General features: G+C 39.4%; 1 protein-coding gene and 1 long non-coding RNA gene across 3 annotated transcripts in view; one reads left to right on the top strand and one right to left on the bottom strand.

The window, feature by feature from the left end:
* The window catches only part of LOC135113820 (uncharacterized), a 282,447-nt gene that overhangs the window by 140,947 nt on the left and 121,380 nt on the right, over nucleotides 1-20,120 (bottom strand). The gene's annotated exons all lie outside the window — the stretch shown is intronic.
* The window catches only part of LOC135113813 (guanylate cyclase 32E-like), a 239,433-nt gene that overhangs the window by 102,260 nt on the left and 117,053 nt on the right, over nucleotides 1-20,120 (top strand). Inside the window, 2 exon segments of the mRNA XM_064029440.1 lie at nucleotides 4,152-4,349; nucleotides 18,174-18,296. Of these exon segments, the coding sequence (XP_063885510.1) occupies nucleotides 4,152-4,349; nucleotides 18,174-18,296 (321 nt within the window).

Genomic DNA, 20,120 nt, shown 5'->3' with positions numbered 1-20,120 from the left:
ACGTTATCAAATGGAAATTATTTTAATAAGAAAACAAGTAATTTTTGTTGGAATACACTACTATTATTGTCTAATATATTTACAAGTGATTTTTAAGGATTTTTCCCGTTAACTTATCCTGACCACAACCTCATCAATGTGTCCACTGCCGCTGTCGAAGTGCCGTGTCAATGTTGACGTTGGCAATAATGGAACGCCACTCGTAGCTCTCCTCTGCACTTTCTGCTTCCGATGTGCTTGTTACTCCTCTAACTCTCCAAACACTGTAGCCTTTGCAAACCCTTTCATCTCTCTTGGTCCACCGTGCCCAGTACTCCACTCCGTTCTTCCTTATTACGGCATTGGTCTCCTTTCCCCTAAACCTTCCCAACACTGATACATTCGCCAACGAGGTATCCACCTCATCCTTTTCCACATCCACATTCCTGCAACTTCTATTCTCGTTCTCATCTTCCTGTTTATCGTCCAGCGCTCACAATCACGCAGCATCATGGCCAAACAAAGTGTGTCAGTAGCCTATTTCTGCTGTCCACGCTGATCACCAAATTAATCAGAATGGTAGACATTTTACTGGAGATTGTCTCACTCATGGCTCTTCGGGATTTGATCGCCTAGCGTCTCCCATATTCACTGATGATGAAATATAACATTTTACCAAGAACGTTTCCTAAATGTAATCATGAGATTCGATCCATAATATATATATATATATATATATATATATATATATATATATATATATATATATATATATATATATATATATATATATATATATATATATATATATATATATATATATATATATATATATATTCTCCTATAGATTTTTTTTCCTAATAGAATGTTAATCAACTATTATAATAATGATACATTACTTAACAGAATCACATTATTTCTCCTTAAAAGCTCACCTCATATCTAGCGATGATTTTATCATATATAGCAAAATGTGGAACACATTCCATCTCACGTGTTTTTCCCTTGCTACAGCCACGGAGAATTAATCCAATAATAATGAAACAAGCAACATATTTATCCTGTCAATTTCACGCCGCAAAAAAAACGCTAAAAAAAAAAATGTATAAACATTTTTCTCTACAACAGGAGATGATAACAAATAAGATCGAGTGATATGCGTTGCATTTTGCCACAAACAACAAAGCAACATTGAGTTGATATAAACGTACTAATACAGTGAGAGCATACTCAAAGCCCATGTCATTTTACCAAAACAAATCACTTTCCTGGTTTGTTGGTAACTGAGGGTTTTCAGTAAATACACCTTCATATTAATAGGTTCCTAAGATTATGTAAGGGAAATATGATAAGATGAATTTCTTCTGTCATATATCTATTTCCCTATAATAGGAGCATGTGAGGATTTATTATCGTGAATTTACAGGGAAAAGATGTGTTTTCCATTGTATTGCTAGTTCATGATTTCTTAGAGGCTGTATTGAATTTAAATTTGAAAAGCAAGTGTTCAGTTCTGGGTTTTAGAAAGAAAATTATGATGAAAAGTCTGATAGCTAAGTTAATGGAGTTGAGTTAATGGAGTTGAGTTTGCTCATAAGGCAATATTGCAGAAAAAAATAAGTCGGGAAAATTTAAATTCTAATTATGTTTAGTTATAGAAACCAGAGGCTCCTTTGGGAAAGCCTCTTTGTGTAAAGTTTGCTTGTCATTTTATTATTGTTAATTTATTTACTATCAAATAAGAATACGATTTATTTATATATTTATTTTTATTATTTTTTATTTACTTTTTTCATTTTTTTTATTTATTTTATTTTATTTTATTTATTTATTTTTATTTTATTTTTATTTTTTTGGGGGGTGGAGATGAGGGACGAAAGATGAAGGAGAGATTATCGAAAAAAAATCATTATTCATTGTTATTCCAGAGATTTTTTTTTCTTTTTTAGCTTATAATAACAAACGTGCGGAAAAAAATATGATGTTATGGCATTTATTACATCCTTACTCATTAGAATACAGACTACTTTTAGCATTTTCCCACTAACGCGCCCTCATAACCTTCACCAGTTCACTAAAAACTAAACATTCTGAATAAACTTCTTTGTTCCTCAGTATGCCTCGTTAAAACTAATATGTTGGAATGGATTATTGTTTGGGATTCTATCGAGAAGACAGTCAATGCAGCTTAAACTATATTAGTCTCTTCCTCAATTCTAATTTAATTCTTTGGTGTTTTAGTTAATATCTTTTAACTTTTCCTCCTTTTGGATCTTTGCGCCCTCCTTTTTTTCTCCTACTTCTCTTCTCCAGCTTCCTTATTTCCTCTTTTCCTTTCGTCCATCTCATTCTGCCCCTTTTCCTGCTTCATTTTATTAATTTCTTTTCTCCATTTTTTTTTCCTTCCGCCTGTCTTCTTTCTTTGCCTCATCTTTTCTTGTGATGTCTTCCTCCATTTTTTTCTTTTATTCTTTCGTTCTTTTCTTTCTTTCTTCTTCTTCTCATCTGATGTTCCTCCTTCTATGCCTAATCTTCATGACTTTTCTCCCATTTTTGTCTCACCGTTCTATTTCTTCCTCTTCTTTTTTGGGAGGGCTCTTCTGATTCTTCTCCTATTTTTACTTCGTTTTCTTCTCCCCCTCCTCATCCTCCCCGTATTCCTGCTCCTCTATGTCTCCACCTTGTCGCTCCCTTCCTTCGCTTCCCTTTCCGCTCAGCCATCAAGATTAGTACTTTTTCCTTTCCTTCAAGTCGTGTTATCTTCTTGAGCAGGAATTTGTCGAGACTAAAGAATTAGTTTTTCATCTCTCTCTCTCTCTCTCTCTCTCTCTCTCTCTCTCTCTCTCTCTCTCTCTCTCTCTCTCTCTCTCTCTCTCTCTCTCTCTCTCCTTCTAAGGTCTCATTAGAATAGCGCGTCTTTCATTTCGCGAATGTGATGAAAGGGAAAACGCAAAAATCACATGAAGTCAAGTCATGTTAATGTTTGTGTGTGTGTGTGTGTGTGTGTGTGTGTGTGAAAGTTTATAGAGTTAGGGGTGGTGGTGTTTTTTTTTTCTGTGGGCTTCTGCGACCTGTTTACGAAAGAGGAGAGAGAGAGAGAGAGAGAGAGAGAGAGAGAGAGAGAGAGAGAGAGAGAGAGAGAGAGAGAGAGAGAGAGATGAAAGAAACAGACAACAGAACAGACGGTAGTTATGATTATGCAATCTCTCTCTCTCTCTCTCTCTCTCTCTCTCTCTCTCTCTCTCTCTCTCTCTCTCTCTCTCTCTCTCTCTCTCTCTCTCTCTCTCTCTCTAAATGTATAAGTAAATAAATTAAACATCACATGAATATTCTACGGACAATTTCGATCTAAAACAATTCCTTTTTGTCTCAGATCTCATTACAAAACTTATTATGGGCATACAACTTTCAGCTTTTGCGGCTAAGATATATATATATATATATATATATATATATATATATATATATATATATATATATATATATATATACTTGTGAGGAATTTAAGAATCTAATAAGAGAATATTGCTTTACTCACAAAGGAAAACAATGCGTAATTAAAAGAGGAAATTTAAGCTAGAAAAGAATAAAATACATTGTTTACTAATTCATTTTTTCTTTTTACTCTTCTCTCCCGGCTTCCTTTCTTCCTTCCTTCCTTTCCTTCCTTCCTTCCTTGTTTTTTTTTTCTTTTTTCCCTTTCTCTGTCTTAATTATTCTTCGTATTCTATCAAATTCTTCTGTTCATCTTCATCCTCCGCTTGATCCTTTTCACCCTCCTCCTATTCTCCCCTTTCTCCTTCACTTCCTTTTCCGCCTCAAATATCCCTGTCATCGCTTTATTATTTCTCCCTTCTCCTCCTCTTCCTCCACTCCTTCTTTTTTCTCCTTTTGTCCGATTTTCTCTTCCTCCTTCCCTTTCTCTGCCTCCAATTCCTCGTTCCCTTCCTCCTCTCGTCCCATTTCTTTTTTCCTCCTTCTGTTCCTTCTACTCCTCCTTCTCTTCTTCCTTCCTCTCCTTCTCTTCCTCCTTACGTCCCATTTTATCTTCCTCTACTCACTTTTCCTCATCCTTTTGTCCCTTTTTTTCTTCCTTATTTTGTCCTGCCTTCTCATCCTTTTCTTCCTCCTCCTCTTCCTCCTCCTCCTATTCCTCCATCTCTGCGTTTCAGGTCAACAACATGTTCCCGCTGGTGAAGGGACACCGCCTCAACTTCACTGTGGCAGAGACGTATGGCCGGGAGGAGAAGAGCATCCTCAACACGGCACGACTCTGGATTTCAAACATTTCCGCCTACATCGGACCCCAGGAGACGTGCGTTCATGAGGCGAGGATGGCGTCCGCGTTCAATCTCCCCATGATCTCCTATGTGAGTGTGAAAGGAAGGGATTGTTGTTTTTTTAGTTTAAATTTACTGTCTTTTTTTTTTTTTTAGTAGTAGTTGTTTGTTTGTATACAGTACAGGTAGGATTTGCGTATTAAAAGTTAAATTCAAGGTAAAGTTAAGGTAAGAGGTGAGACAGCAGCGTTTTCTTAAGTTTAAAAGTTACAAGAAATTTGATAGAACGTAAGAATATAATAAAACAATCGGAGGTGCATGAAGCTGTCAGGCCTACACGTGGCAGTTCCCTTATGAGACATACCCACATATTTCCACCTATCCTCCTCATCCATAAATTTGCCTAACCTTCTTTTAAAGGCCCCCAAATGACTCAGCACTAACAAACAACCTGATTGAAACAAAAAGTCCAAAACAATAACGCTGAATGACCACAAAATATACGCAAATGATTACCTGCTAGAAGTTCAGATAAATTATACGAGTAAAAAAAAAATCATAGTCATAGTTGAACGGTTTTGTAGAAGGAAGGGACGAGGAGAAATATAAAGAAAAGGGGAGGTTTAAGGAACTGTGTGTGTATGTGTGAGCTTCAGAATGGGGTGGAAAGTAAAGGCTGGGTTGGAGGAAGCAGAACTAGAGCGGAGCCAGTGTGTTGAAAAATGTGAAGGAAAAGGAACGGAATAGAATGTAGGAGAGAGAGAGAGAGAGAGAGAGAGAGAGAGAGAGAGAGAGAGAGAGAGAGAGAGAGAGAGAGAGAGAGAGAGAGAGAGAGAGAGAGAGAGAGAGAGAGAGAGAAATAGTTTTATTTCCATTCTGGATTGTGGATGCCTCATTTTTTTTCTTGCCGAGTACACATTACCGCACCATTCTCTCTCTCTCTCTCTCTCTCTCTCTCTCTCTCTCTCTCTCTCTCTCTCTCTCTCTCTCTCTCTCTCTCTCTCTCTCTCTCTCTCTCTCTCAGTAACGCAATACTGCAATTACTGCAAACTCCCAAAATAAATACAAAAAACACTGATGAGGGAAACAACCCTAATATCTACCGGCATTGTTGTGTGTGTGTGTGTGTGTGTGTGTGTGTGTGTGTGTGTGTGTGTGTGTGTGTGTGGGTGTGTTGAGCAAGAAAAGTTTTCTTTGTGTTGTCTTACTGATAATGATGTGTGTGTTTAAACTTTGAAATAAAAAAACAAGAGGTGAGAGGAGAAAGAGGAGTAATGCGATGATGATGATGGAGGAGAGGAGGAGGAGAGAGAGAGAGAGAGAGAGAGAGAGAGAGAGAGAGAGAGAGAGAGAGATGAGAGAGAGAGAGAGAGAGAGAGAGAGAGAGAGAAGCAGGATATAGGAACAAGGTACAAAAGACGTGTCAGAGGCAAGGAACGGAAGGCAAGTAAAGGTGAAGTAAGGGAGGAGAAGAAAGAAAAAAAGTAAATATAGAAGACAGGAAGGTAAAATCAGGATAGAGGGGGGGAGAGAGAGAGAGAGAGAGAGAGAGAGAGAGAGAGAGAGAGAGAGAGAGAGAGAGAGAGAGAGAGAGAGAGAGAGAGAGAGATTCAGATTCTTTATTCCCCCAGCGGTGGTTATTATGTACATGGGTCTTAAATTATTATTACATGGTTGATAAACACATAATAAAAAATACACTTAATAAGCGCATAATAAGAAAAAAAGAAAAGTACACTAAAACTATACATTATTATTTTCTGATAAGAGAAACTTTTTAGGTTAGTCTTAAGTAAATAAGTTCTGAGCTTCAGTGACTGCAGTGGGAATACAGTGACAGCCCTGACACCAATACAGTGAGAGCCCTGGCACCACCATCTGTTCTGATCTGGGAAACAAACAGATTGTTCCTTTATCTAATGACACTGTAACGTCTTTTTATGGAGCTACAAGATAGAGCCCATTCTGGATATGATGTCCGTAAAACTTCATATACTGTTGTGCAGATATTAAATATGTGTTTTTGTTTGATTCTTAGCCATTTGAGTTCTTTAAAGAGAGGAGACACATGATCATATTTCCTGGCTCCTCCCACAGCTACTTAAGCTGCAAAGTTCTGCAGTTTTTATGCCTTACTCAATACTGTGTCGTTCGTTGGTCCTCATATTTAAATACAGTAGTCTTTTATATTTAAGACGAGTAACTGAACGACGACTTTTCTTGTAGATTCATCAAAATTAACATCTATTCGATTTATATGCACCAAAATTCCTATACTTTTTTTGTGTAATTCACTTACATATACGTCGAATAGCATATATATATATATATATATATATATATATATATATATATATATATATATATATATATATATATATATATATATATATATATATATATATATATGTCAAAATGAACTCCTAAATTCCTTACTTGACAACTTGGAATGATGATATCGCCGTCAGAGTGTATTGTAGTGTTGGGAGGAATATGGGCTAAGAGCTGACGATTGCCTAAAATAATACATTGGGTTTTGCTTAGATTTAACAAATGGCCGTTTTGAGAAAATAATGTTTATATTTGTGATAGTTTTTTCTGTGTCTTCAATAAGTTGAGAAAGATTATTGACAGTACTTGTGTGTAACAACTGGTGTGTCATCTGCAAACTAAATAAACAAACTCAACATGCTCTGATAAATCATTTACATAAACATTGAACAATATTGGACCAAAAATTCATCCTTTTGGGACCCCATGTTCGACTATTTGCTTTTTGGGCATTGCATCATCTAATTGTACAGACATAGTTCTGTGACTTAAATTATTTTTAAACCAAAAATCGTCAGTGTTAAGCTTAGCACACTCCTTGAAAAGAATTTTGTGACTGACGCTATCAAAAGTTTTAGAGAGGTCACAAAGGATTAACAAAGATAAGTTTTTTTTATGATCCATATTATTATATATTTTGTTTGTGAATACTGTTGGGGACTTCATCGGCCGTACCTTCTTCGCCAAGCTCCTATACACTGTATTATTGACATAATCTTTGTTTGTGCCCCAATTGATGACAAAGTCCACATGTTAGTTTATTGTCAAATCTACGGATATCCTGGTGATGGTTAAACTCCCCGCAGTTGTAACATCCGTGAAGAGGGGGAGGAAGGTGTGATTACTTCTAGCATTCATGTCTTGGTAGCTGCGCGGGTGTGAGGTGGGGTGGTGAGCATACCTCACCAGCTGGTTTTGTCATGTCAGCGAGGTTTACGGAGTGGTCAGTGTGGAGGATGGGGTAGAAAGGAGGGTGTGGTTCCCTGGGCCTGTGGGACTGCCCGTGTCCCCGGAGACTCGTCTTGGCTCCGGCGGAGGCCAGTAGGGGGCAGTGACCTGACCTGCCGTGTCTCCTACCTACCATCTGCCACCCGTCTCTGTCCTGGCCATGGTGAGGTGATGAGGTGGGTGGGATCCATGAGGTTAGGTGTCGTCCCGCGTTAGATTTCTAGGGGTCCGAGTTCTTTATATTTTCCCAATTAACAGAAGCTTTGAGTACATCACACTGCTTACCAATAACTTTGAGCAACTTGATTGCCCCAAGTCTATTGAGGATTGAGCCCTGATGCTCGCCCTGTGACTCATAGCAGGCCTCGTTTATTTCCCCTGTGCCCAACCTAAAACAAGAGGTCAGGGTTAATGATCGATATTCCATTCACTCCCCTCCACTTTCTGATTTGTTCGTTTAGATCACTGATTTTTGTTTGCATAGATTCATTCACTACATGCACTATATAGGTACTAACTGATAAACATAGACTTCCATATTTTCACTCTTATTTTCAACTCACAAATAAGTGCACTAAAATTGTTAATCACTTTTGTGTCAGCAACATCATCCAGCAGATCGAAGAGTCCGCCGTATATGACACAAGTTGCAGGATTCCGTTTGAGTTGTTCCTTCGCCCAGAGAGAGAGAGAGAGAGAGAGAGAGAGAGAGAGAGAGATGAGAGAGAGAGAGAGAGAGAGAGAGAGAGAGAGAGATGAGAGAGAGAGAGAGAGAGAGAGAGAGAGAGAGAGAGAGAGAGAGAGAGAGCAAGGGAAGCTTCTCTAAAACTGTGATAATGGTAGACAAGTTAACTAGTAAAGAGGATTGATCAATAGACACTGTTAGACACCCGTAACCATAGCGTGCCGGAAGGAAATACCATTGGTCTGCTCTTAAAAAAAAAAAAAATGTGGTTTTCGAGCATGACAGACAGGCAGGCAGAAATTATACGAGCACGGCCGACGCACCATGCCCTCGAAATATGATTTTTTTTTTTCTTTTTTGGTGTTAACGTTTGGTAGAACAGCCAATATTGGAATTTAATTATTTTTTGCGCAGCTTATCGACCATTTCACGCTAGTGTTGGTTTTAATGGCAAATTCCCGCTCACAACTGTGAAGACGTGGGATAAGCACACAGGCAGACAGACAGATAGTTCCACAGACAGGCAGATAGGCAGACAGACAGACAGACAGACAGACAGACAGACAGACAGACAGACAGACAGACAGCTCGAAAGACAGACAGATGGGCAGACATACATACATACAGACATACATGCAGATAGACAAAGAGACAGGTTTAGTGTTCTTACCAAAGTATTTTTACAGTTAGATGGATAAATGCATATTAGCCCAGATAAGCCAATAATTGCAAGACATTTACATAAGCAGAAACTGGACACACTGCAGCAAAAAGACACATACAAATATTGATGCTCTGTCAGGAAAATCAAATGGATACATGCAGAGACACACACACACAAACTAAGCACGTAAGTACATATATTTACATGAAATTGAAAGAGCAAAGAGAAAAGCAAAAGGAAAAGCTGAATGATGGCACAGAATGTTTGAATAATAAAAGCGAGAAAGCATCAATAATTCAGGCTGACTACAAGCTTTTTTACTAAACTACTCAACAAAACTCCTGGTTGACGCACTGAATCTGCTGCTTGTTATCAGAGTTAGTGGCGGCGGAAACAGTGATGACAGTGGCAGTGATTGATAAAGATGTTGTGAATGTTATTGCTGTTCTTGTTGCTGTTGTCATTCTACTTACGTTAGTGGTAAAGAAAATGTTAGTATTTAGAATTATTGTGTATCGTTGTTGCAGTTCTGGAACGAGGTTATGATGGGGAGGAAGTGTTAAGAACGATAAAAACTGTGAAGTAGGCGCTCGCAATGTCAAGACTTAATTAAGCATACAGACAGCTAAAGAAACAGAGAAAGAAAGAGAGAAAAAAAAAGCAAACTAAGCAAATACCAAACAAAAATAAATCAATCAGTAAAAATATAAGGACATAATTGCAGATAAATAAGTGAATGAACAGAAAGACTAGAAGACAGTGAGATATAAATAGTTTGACATATAGACCAATAAAAAGATAACGAGGTGAATCGACAGCCGCATAAAAACAAATGGGCAGCTAAAAGTTACCTGACTTAATTAAGAGATGCCATGAAGCTGTCAATACGCATTCTTTCAAATCCCAATCCTTTGTCCAGTAACACACACTTTTCATGTTCATCACAATAATTTACAGAACTCATCCGTACTTGTCATTTGCATAATCAACCAGTGATTACAAAGCAAAATCCTCTAATTCTTTTTAAACTTGAAACACAAACGTCATCACCAGCCACAGCACCACAACAGCCACCACCACCACCACCACAATCAACATTTACCATCAGTACCTCAGCCAGAAACAATAACGCTGTAATTGTTCATTTATAATCACAGCGAAACGTATAATAGATGAATAATTAGGGCAATGAACTGGTGAGCTAGGGAAGGAAAGACAAGACAGGATAGACAGACCACTACTATCCATTTCAGACCCTTTGAGGCATCGTTTTTCCCAGATATCTTCTAAATAAACAGTTGGATCAGTACGACACTTTGGCTCAACTTCCCCTAACACCTTCCCCTAATTGATGGCGCTACAGTGCATTGCCAAGTGTTTCATTAAGGTGTTTACTCCTGACTTTGAAGGTGAAGCTGGCAAAATCCTAGCAGACATTCGAGCAGTAGCAGTTATAACATCTATCACTCCACCAACTCTCCTTTCACTCCCATTTTCCCTTCCGCCCTTCTTGCCTTCCTCCTTTTTTTTTTTTTATGTAGGAGGGACACTGGCCAAGGGCAACAAAAATACAATAAAAAAAAAAATGCCCACTGAAATGCCAGTCTCATAAAAGGGTCCAAAGCGGTAGTCAAAAATTGAAGGATAAGCGTCTTGAAACCTCCCTCTTGAAGGAATTCAAGTCATAGGAAGGTGGAAGTACAGAAGCAGGCAGGGAGTTCCAGAGTTTACCAGAGAAAGGGATGGATGATTGAGAATACTGGTTAACTCTTGCGTTAGAGAGGTGGACAGAATAGGGATGAGAGAAAGAAAAAAGTCTTGTGCAGCGAGGCCCCTGGAGGAGGGGAGGCATGCAGTTAGCAAGATCAGAAGAGCAGTTAGCATGAAAATAGCGGTAGAAGACAGCTAGATATGCAACATTGCGGCGATGAGAGAGAGGCTGAAGGCAGTCAGTTAGAGGAGAGGAGTTGATGAGACGAAAAGCTTTTCATTCCACCCTGTCTCGAAGAGCAGTATGAGTGGAACCCCTCCAGACATGTGAAGCATACTCCATACATGGACGGATAAGGTCCTTGTACAGAGTTAGCAGGTGGGGGTGAGAAAAACTGGCGGAGACGTCTCAGAACACCTAACTTCATAGAAGCTGTTTTAGCTAGAGATGAGATGTGAAGTTTCCAGTTCAGATTATAAGTAAAGGACAGACCGAGGATGTTCAATGTAGAAGAGGGAGACAGTTGAGTGTCAATGAAGAAGAGGGGATAGTTGTCTGGAAGGTTGTGTCGAGTTGATAGATGGAGGAATTGAGTTTTTGAGACATTGAACAATACCAAGTTTGCTCTGCCCCAATCAGAAATTTTACAAAGATCAGAAGTCAAGCGTTCTGTGGCTTCCCTGCGTGAAGTGTTTACTTCCTGAAGGGCTGGACGTCTTTGAAAAGACGTGGAAAAGTGCAGGGTGGTATCATCAGCGTAGGAGTGGATAGGACAAGAAGTTTGGTTAAGATCATTAATGAATAATAAGAAGAGAGTGGGTGACAGGACAGAACCCTGAGAAACACCACTGCTAATAGGTTTAGAAGAACAGTGACCGTCTACCACAGCAGCAATAGAACGGTCACAAAGGAAACTTGAGATGAAGTTACAGAGAGAAGGATAGAAGCCGTAGGAGAGTAGTTTGGAAATCAAAGCTTTGTGCCAGACTCTATCAAAAGCTTTTGATATGTTCAAGGCAACAGCAAAAGTTTCATCAAAATCTCTAAAAGAGGATGACCAAGACTCGGTAAAGAAAGCCAGATCACCATTAGAGCGGCCTTGGCGGAACCCATACTGGCGATCAGATAGAAGATTGTGTAGTGATAGATGTTTAAGAATCTTCCTGTTCAGGATAGATTCAAAAACTTAAGATAGGCAGGAAATTAAAACAATAAGACGGTAGTTTGAGGGATTAGAACGGTCACCCTTTTTAGGAACAGGCTGAATGTAGGCAAACTTCCAGCAAGAAGGAAAGGTAGATGTTGACAGACAGAGCTGAAAGAGTTTGACTAGGCAAGGTGCAAGCACGGAGGCACAGTTTCGTAGAACAATAGGAAGGACCCCATCAGGTCCACAAGCCTTCCGAGGGTTTAGGCCAGCAAGGACATGGAAAACATCATTGCGAAGAATTTTAATAGGTAGCATGAAGTAGTGAAGGACAAGGAGGAACAAGCTCAGAATCGTCCAAGATAGAGTTTTTAGCAAAGGTTTGAGCGAAGAGTTCAGCTTTAGAAATAGATGTGATAGCAGTGGTGCCATCTGATTGAAATAAAGGAGGGAAAGAAGAACAAGCAAAGTTATTGGAGATATTTTTGGCTAGATGCCAGAAGTCACGTGGGGAGTTAGATCTTGAAAGGTTTTGACACTTTCTTTTAATGAAGGAGTTTTTGGCTAGTTGGAAAACAGACTTGGCATGGTTCTGGGCAGAAATATAAAGTGCATGAGATTCTGGTGATGGAAGTCTTAAATACCTTTTGTGGGCCACCTCTCTATCATGTATAGCACGAGAACAAGCTGTGTTAAACCAAGGTTAGGAAGGTTTAGGTCGAGAAAAAGAGTGAGGAATGTACGCCTCCATGCCAGACACTATCACCTCTGTTATGCGCTCAGCACACAAAGACGGGTCTCTGACACGGAAGCAGTAGTCATTCCAAGGAAAATCAGCAAAATACCTCATCAGGTCCCCCTAACTAGCAGAGGCAAAACGCCAGAGGCACCTTCGCTTAGGGGGATCCTGAGGAGGTATTGGAGCGATAGAACAAGATACAGATATGAAATTGTGATCGGAGGAGCCCAACGGAGAAGAAAGGGTGACAGCATAAGCAGAAGGATTAGAGGTCAGGAAAATGTCAAGAATGTTGGGCGTATCTCCAAGACGGTCAGGAATACGAGTAGGGTGTTGCACCAATTGCTTTAGGGCGTGGAGGATAGCAAAGCTGAAGGCTAGTTCACCAGGATGGTCAGTGAAGGGAGAGGAAAGCCAAAGCTGGTGGTGAACATTGAAGTCTCCAAGAATTTAGATCTCTACAAAAGGGAAGAGGGTCAGAATGTGCTCCACTTTGGAAGTTAAGTAGTCAAAGAATTTCTTATAGTCAGAGGAGTTAGATGAGAGGTATACTGCACAGATAAATTTAGTTTGAGAGTGACTCTGTAGTCGTAGCCAGATGGTGGAAAACTCGGAAGATTCAAGAGCGTGGCACGAGAGCAGGTTAAGTCATTGCACACATAAACGCAGCATCCAGCTTTGGATCGAAAATGAGGATAGAGAAAGTAGGAGGGAACAGAAAAGGGGCTACTGTTAGTTGCCTCAGACACCTGAGTTTCAGTGAGGAAAAGAAGATGAGGTTTAGAAGAGGAGAGGTGGTGTTCTACAGATTGAAAATTAGATCTTAGACGGCGAATGTTGCAGAAGTTAATGAAGAAAAAGTTGAGGGAGGGTGTCAAGACACTTAGGGTCGTCGACAGAAAGACAGTCCGACCTGGGGACATTTATGGTCCCCTCCTCAGATGGGGACTCCGAGGCTGGTGTTGGAGTCGACATGATAATTTTGAAATTTTTGAGTGAAGGGTGTGTGTGTTATTAGGTGCTTGTAGTTTTGTGTGGAGGAAGAGAGTTGCCTTTAGAGGGCAGGCTGTGACTGCCCCCTTGTGTTGTGAGACACAAAGGGAAACGTTCAGTGAGGTCACAGCTGGGTTTAATGATAAGTTCACAGCACCCCCTGAACAGTGCTTTAGACCTCACTGGGAGTAATTATCGTTTCGGCAGGTGTCTACTGCCTCCTCCACCTACCCTGTGTTCCCTTTACACGTCACAACTACGTCACGTAAAACTTCTCCCTGTCCGAATGTCTACTAACCTCGCCAGCTTCGCCTTCAAAGTCATAAGCAAACTCTTTTAATGAAATACACTTGGTAATGTACTGCAGTTCCATGAAATAGAGGATGCTGTCACACAAGCAGTACTAAAATGTCATATTGATCCAGCTGTTTGTTTAAAAGCTAATATCAATGTCTGAAAAGGATGGTAAATATAGGGGAAATAATAAGTATTGCTTGGGCGGCATGGAATGAACGGGTAGCAGACAGTGATGAGTGCACATGATTGGAGTAATAGTGTTTTGCAGAGGCTGATGATGATGGTGGTGGTGATGGTGACGTGATCAATATCAAAATAGACCGAACTCTGCTAACTTCCCCCCTTCCACTGGTAATCTGTGTTTCCAATTCCTGCATTCGATTTCAGGCCAATGTATTTCCACTTCTCGTTCCTCCCTCCCCTCCTCCACTCACTCACTCACTCACTCACTCACTCACTCACTCACTCACTCACTCACTCACTCTCTCTCTCTCTCTCTCTCTCTCTCTCTCTCTCTCTCTCTCTCTCTCTCTCTCTCTCTCTCTCTCTCTCTCTCTCTCTCTCTCTCTCTCTCTCTCTCCATCATTCTGGTTATCTGTTTATTTACCTTCCAATTTATAACCATCTGTTTACTACCTACCTCTGTGCCTCTGTGGCTTCCGTTAAGGGAGAAGAGAAGCAAAACAAGACAGTATCGTTACCTCAACTCTCTTGACCTTGACCGAATTACCATAAGCCGCGATTGGTTCCTCAAGGTTCCTCTGATCCCCGAGATCCCTTTTGATTGGGTAGGCTCCAAGAACAGATGCAGAAAGAGAGAGAGAGAGAGAGAGAGAGAGAGAGAGAGAGAGAGAGAGAGGGGATGGTGGAGGAGGGAGGAGGGAGAAGAGAATATGAGGGTTAGAATCACTCACACACACACACACACACACACACACACACACACACACACACACACACGGGAAGATGGAAGCAAAAAGATAATTAGGTAAAGAAAAAAGGGGAAAGAGGGTAAATGAAGGAAGGAGAGAAGCACACAGATAGGAAAACACACACAACATGTACAAAACGCTAAGATAGATAGACCACCCTGTGTCTAGATCTTGCAGAACACAACACACACGAGAGCGCGCTCGCAGATCTACGCCCAAATAGATACATAGACAGAAAAATAAACAGATAGACAGACACACAAACTGGGAGACATAAATAGACAGGCAGAAAAAGAGTACACATCAATACCAATCACACAATCCTTTGATGAATTTCAACTTGCATTCAGTTAATTAGTTCGAAATAGCTGTCGTGTGCGATTCTCACATGAAATGACGATGAAATAGGATTTCTACCGGCTATGTACTGGGCAAAGGAGGTGAACAGTTCTAAAGCTCCAATCCAGCATCTCACCGTGTACTTCACATATTGGTATTTTGTTCTGTACTTAGATCAGTCAACCCGTTTCTCCGCGTCGCTGATTCAGTATCGAATGGAACCGATATCGCGTCGCTGATTCAGTATCGAATGGAACCGATACATACATATATATATATATATATATATATATATATATATATATATATATATATATATATATATATATATATATATATATATATATATATATATATAAACGCGCGCACACACACACACACACACACACACACACACACACACACTTTTCTTCTTTTTTTAACGAAGTATGATAGTTGAAAAGCAACGAACTAATCGTTCATTGAATTAAGGAGTAGTGTATACGTACCAAATTATCGATGAAACCAACCAAATCAGAAATATCACAAGGAGAAAAAGCAACTGATGTAAAACTGGAAAGCTTGGCACAAACGCAGAGGTACGCATCGCCAATATTTATTTTTTTTTTCTGACTCTTGATTTCTCTGATGAATCGTTTGGTGTGAAATCAGTGTTGCATGAATGTAAATTTTTCCTTACGCTCTTTTCTTTATTTGTTTATACATGCTATAAGAGTTATCTTATTCCATCTCTTTAGTCTTGATCTGGAGGGCCCTCCAATCCTGTCTTTGGTCCCAAAGCTCTATGCTTCTCCGTTCATTTTTTTTATCTGCTCACACTTTTCCATGTGCCTCCATTAACACCAATTTTATCCTTTTCACATTACTATGAATTGAATTACTACTACTACTTACATTGAATCTGTTCTAAAGAAGGATGATTGCAATAATCACAGTATTATAGCCTTCACTGCCTGTTTTTTTTTTTTTTTTCTGAGCCTATAGAAAATAAGTATCATTACCGAGGACTGCCACGTGCAGGCCTGATGGCTTCTTGCAGATTCCCTTATTTTCTTATGTTCTTATGTTCAGACTTCTCTCAAAGACTTTCTAGAAAGGCTTTCCTCATCTCCTTGATGAGTAACACCGGAGAGCCCGTCTAATGGTAGCCTTCCATTCTGCCACCCACTCGCATTCTATTATTCATTAATGATCCCACTTCCACCTAATGACCTCTCCACTATGCTGATGGTTTTATTTTCTCCAGTCTTCAGGTTAGAGACTTTCTCTACATTATTTAACTCTGCTAATGTAACTAGAAGACGCTTGGCTTCTTCAGTTTCCTTTTTTTTTTTTTTCTAAATAAAGAAAAAATAGCCTACTGCTGTTCCTTGCTACTTAATAAACATCGTATATGAACGCATCCTTTAAATTAAAATAGACCTGTGTTCTTCACATCACTTTTTTTTTTCTTTTCAGTGTAGAGGTGGACAAAGGAACGGCTTTTTGAAAAACTCACTTTTTCCAGTATTTTCTTTTTTTTTATACGTGGAGACCCCTGTCCCACTCACTGCTCGGCTCTGATTATTGCATTCCGGATAGTTACGGAATTTCAGTTCCCAGAAACTGCTAAATCTCAAATTTCTGATCAGTCAGCTAAACAGATGCCCATTTTTTTTATAAAACGCCGCACTTTCTTCTGCAATGGATATTCTTGCCGTTGTCTTCACTAAGATGTTTAATTGAAATGTTCATAACTCGACATCAAAGTCAGTGTCAATGAGGATGAGCGAAGCATGTCTATGGCTTCCGTTGATATTTTTTTTTTTTTTGTATTCTTGGTGCGTATTCTATACAGCGTTCTTATATGGGAAGTGGTCGGATAGGAGGAGTACTTCAAACGGACTTGTACGTACATGGCACTAACTCTCATTACCTTCCTTTTCTTAACAGTCTTCAGGGATGATTACCATCTCACCCAGCTGTTGTCGTAGTTATTCCCTTTACTCAAAGCCTGCATGTCTCCCACTCTCCCACTCTCCCACTCCCTCTCCATATTATTATTCCTATTCTGTCCATCATACTGATGCATGAGTATCCTTCTTAATCCTAATATCATTGTTCCTTCACAATCTTCTGAGCTCATCTGCCGTCCTTTGTTTTTTTTTTTTTCCGCTTCCTCTAATTTGAACTTCATTTTCAGAAGGGAAAAAATTGCACATCTTGAATACTAAAAGGAGCCACTACGCTTTTTTGAGACAATTTATCTTGCCGTTTTCACCCGAAATTCCATATTCTTTGTCATCGTTTCTGAAAGGTTTAGCGTGTCTCCTTCAGTTGCAAAGATATTACATAACACTTCTTTTCATTTAATTAAGAGTACTTACTCCACTCTTGCTTCACGTTGTTTTTACCTGAAAGTAATTACAGCAGGAAAAGTAAAGAGCTTTCCCGCCAACGAAATTATGAGCCGAGAAATTAGGAGGAGAAGGAAATAATTGGATGAGGAGATAAGGCTTAGTCAGGGAGGGTGGAGGAAAGGAAGGTGGAGGAAAGAGAGAGAGAGAGAGAGAGAGAGAGAGAGAGAGAGAGAGAGAGAGAGAGAGAGAGAGGGAGAGAGAGAGAGAGAGAGAGAGAGAGAGAGCTTAGCAGATCCAACAAGAAGGATGACCTAACGCTCTTTCTCTCTCTCTCTCTCTCTCTCTCTCTCTCTCTCTCTCTCTCTCTCTCTCTCTCTCTCTCCCCAGCAGCAAAGCAGAAAGAAAATGAGAACACTCAGACAATACATCTCAAAGAAACACCATAATATATATATATATATATATATATATATATATATATATATATATATATATATATATATATATATATATATATATATATATATATATATATATATATATATATATATATATATATATATATATATATATATATATATATATATATATATATATATATATATATATATATATATATATATAAACAAAATAGTCAGTAAAGAATCAAATTCATCAACGTCTGACATTAAAATATTCATGTATATTAATATTACCGTGCAATAACATACCTCTCTCTCTCTCTCTCTCTCTCTCTCTCTCTCTCTCTCTCTCTCTCTCTCTCTCTCTCTCTCTCTCTCTCCCCTACAGTTCTGCACGCACCCGGAGACGTCAGACAAGACTCACTTCCCAACCTTCGCCAGAACCAGACCACCTGATACCCAGATTAGCAAGTCCGTTACTTCGGTGCTGAAACGCTTTAACTGGAGGAAGGTACGTTATGAGGGAAGGAAAGGAAGGGAAAAACTGCAGGGAAAGAGGAGAGGAGGAAGGAGTGATACGGAAAAGAGGAATGACTGGAAGGAAAGAAGGAAATAGGAAATATAAATAAACGCTTCAAATTGGTATTAGATATGTTATGAGGGAAGGAAAGGAATGGAAAAACTGCAGGAAAAAGGAAAGGAGGAAGGAGGGGGTTAGGAAGAGGGAAAGAATGAAAGAAAGAAAGAAAGGAGAATGAAGGAATTGCGAAATGAGGAAAGAAAAAACGTTAATAAAAGAGGAAAAAGAGAAAGGCAGGAAGGAGGAAATAGGAAACGAGGCAAGGAATAAAATAAATGTAACAAAAGACGAAAAGGACGGAAGAAGGAAAGAGGAAACAGAGAAAAGGGAAAGGAAAAGGGAAGGTAACAACAGAGTAAAAAGAAGAAAGGAGGAAGAAGGAAATATAAGAAGATGAAAAGGAAGAGGAAGGTAACAAAAAGGGAAAAAAAGAAAGGGAGAAACGAGGAAACAGACAAAACAGGGAGAAAAAAAAAGGTAAGAAGAGTAAAATGAGGAAGGGAGGAAAGAGGAAATAGGGAAAGAGGAAAGGGAAGAGGGAGGTAACAAGAGCGAAAAAAGAGAAAAGGAAGGAGGGAATAGGAAAACTGGGAAGGGAAGAGGAAGGTAACGAGAGAGGAAAAAAAAAGAGGAAGGTAGGTAATCATGGGGAAAGAAAACAGGAGGCAGGATGGGAAGAAAGATGGAGAGATGAAAGAGGATTAGAGGCAGGCAGAGACGAGGTGTGGGGAGAAAAAAAAAAAAAAAAAACATAAGAAAAAGAAGGAAGGAAAAAGAAGGAAATCCGGATGAAATGCAGAACAAACAAACTATTAAAAAAAAACAGGAAAAAAAAAAACAAGAAAACAGAAAGAAACGAACACAAAGAGAGGAGAAAGGAAATGAAGACTTACGGAAAACAAGGATGAGAGAGAAAAAAAAGAAAAAGAAGAGAAGAAAGGAAAAGCAATGACGAAGATCAGGAAAGGGTGAAAGAAAATACGGAAGGGGAAATGTGATAATGAAAGAGAGGAGGAGAGGGAATATACTTGATGAAGTTTAGATGGAGGAAGGGAGGGAAGATAGATAGGAGGATACGAGGGAGAGATCAGAAAGAGGGGAGAGAGAAAAAGAGAAAAAAAGAGAAAAAGAGAAAAAAAGAGAGAGAAAAAAGAGGGAAGGAAAAAGGGAAAACGGGAAGCGAGATACAAAGGAGGGACGGGAGTGGGGGGGAAGTCACGAGGGAAAGAAAAAGTAATAAAGTGTATATTGGAGAAGGTGACGGAAAAAAAAGTTGAAGGACGGCTTGATAGAACAGGAGGGAAAGTTAAGGAAGTCACCCAGAGAGAGAGAGAGAGAGAGAGAGAGAGAGAGAGAGAGAGAGAGAGAGAGAGAGAGAGAGAGAGAGAGCGCGCCCCAAGTGTAAAAATAGTCGATATAAAAAACTAAAACCAGCAAACTAGCAGTAAATGGAGGAAGGTTGAGATAAAAGCAAGTCTTGAAAACGATAAATGTCATACGTACAAAGAGAAGATGATGATATGGTAGTCCCTTCCCACCACCACACACACACACACACACACACACACGGCAGTGGGTTGAAAATATATACTCGGATTGAAAGTAAATAAGAGGTATCATTTTTCCTCCCACACAAACACGCCCAATACCACCAAAGAAACCTGCTTTTTCTTTCTTCTCTTTTTATTCCTTTTAACCTCCACAACCATCTCTACAACAATACCTACTACTACTACTACTACTACTACTACTACT

The sequence above is a fragment of the Scylla paramamosain genome, chromosome 2 (genome assembly GCF_035594125.1).
Source record: "Scylla paramamosain isolate STU-SP2022 chromosome 2, ASM3559412v1, whole genome shotgun sequence".
Taxonomy (NCBI): Eukaryota; Metazoa; Arthropoda; class Malacostraca; order Decapoda; family Portunidae; genus Scylla; species Scylla paramamosain.
Note: the sequence above shows the minus strand (reverse complement) of the source record. Positions and strands in the feature narration are given on the sequence as shown.